The sequence below is a fragment of the Chrysochloris asiatica genome, unplaced genomic scaffold, assembly GCF_000296735.1.
Source record: "Chrysochloris asiatica unplaced genomic scaffold, ChrAsi1.0 scaffold00077, whole genome shotgun sequence".
NCBI classification, from domain to species: domain Eukaryota; kingdom Metazoa; phylum Chordata; class Mammalia; order Afrosoricida; family Chrysochloridae; genus Chrysochloris; species Chrysochloris asiatica.
This window is the reverse complement of record NW_006408595.1, coordinates 11,467,382-11,468,024: the sequence shown is the minus strand read 5'-3', so window position 1 is coordinate 11,468,024 and position 643 is coordinate 11,467,382. Positions and strand designations below refer to the sequence as shown.

General features: G+C 65.3%; 1 protein-coding gene across 1 annotated transcript in view; it reads right to left on the bottom strand.

Moving 5' to 3' along the window:
• Positions 1-473, bottom strand: part of ARID2 (AT rich interactive domain 2 (ARID, RFX-like)) — a 254,138-nt gene extending 253,665 nt beyond the window's left edge. Inside the window, exons 1-2 of the mRNA XM_006865323.1 lie at positions 382-473; positions 173-266 (exon numbers count right to left, since the gene is read on the bottom strand). Coding sequence (XP_006865385.1) covers positions 173-266; positions 382-473 — 186 coding nt within the window. The remainder of the gene's footprint in view (positions 1-172; positions 267-381) is intronic.
• Positions 474-643: the final 170 nt, after the last annotated feature.

Below are 643 nucleotides of genomic sequence, written 5' to 3'. Positions count from 1 at the left end.
GGCCAAAAACAGCCCCGCCGCCGTCCGCCTCCGTGCCACCGGCTGGGAGCGAAAAGAACGCCTTTTGCCCCCGCAGGCCACCCCCTCAGCCCCGAGCGCCCACTCCGGGGTCAAAGGAGACTTTTTGGAGGAGGCCAGCGGGAGGGAAATACAAATTAAAACTTCCACTCACCTTCGCGAATCCGCCTAAAGTAGTGACTCTGGTGTAGAGACCATGAAGATCCAGCTCCTTCCCACCCACCGCAGGGATTTTTTTAAAAGGCGACCTGCGGGAGAGAGAAAGCCCCGCACTTGTCAGCCGGGACCCCGCGCCCGGCCCGGGCGGGAGAGCCCTGTTCGCCCCGGCTCGCCCCGGCGCTGCCCCCCCGGTTCTGCTCTCACCCTCTGCTGTGGTGGAACTGCCGCAGCTCGTCCAGGAAAGCGAGTCCCTTTCTCCGCTCATCCGGAGGCGCCTTCCCCGTCGAGTTTGCCATTATTTTTTCAATGGAGGTTTTTAAAAAACCCAGATCGGTGTTTTAAAAGCGCCCCCCGCTCCCTGCGCTTCCTACCAGAGCCCGGAGCCCATTCCTCGGCCGGCGGCGGCGGGGCTCAGTCATGGGCCGGCGGTGGCGGCGGCGGCGGCGGCGGCGGCGGCGGCGGCGGC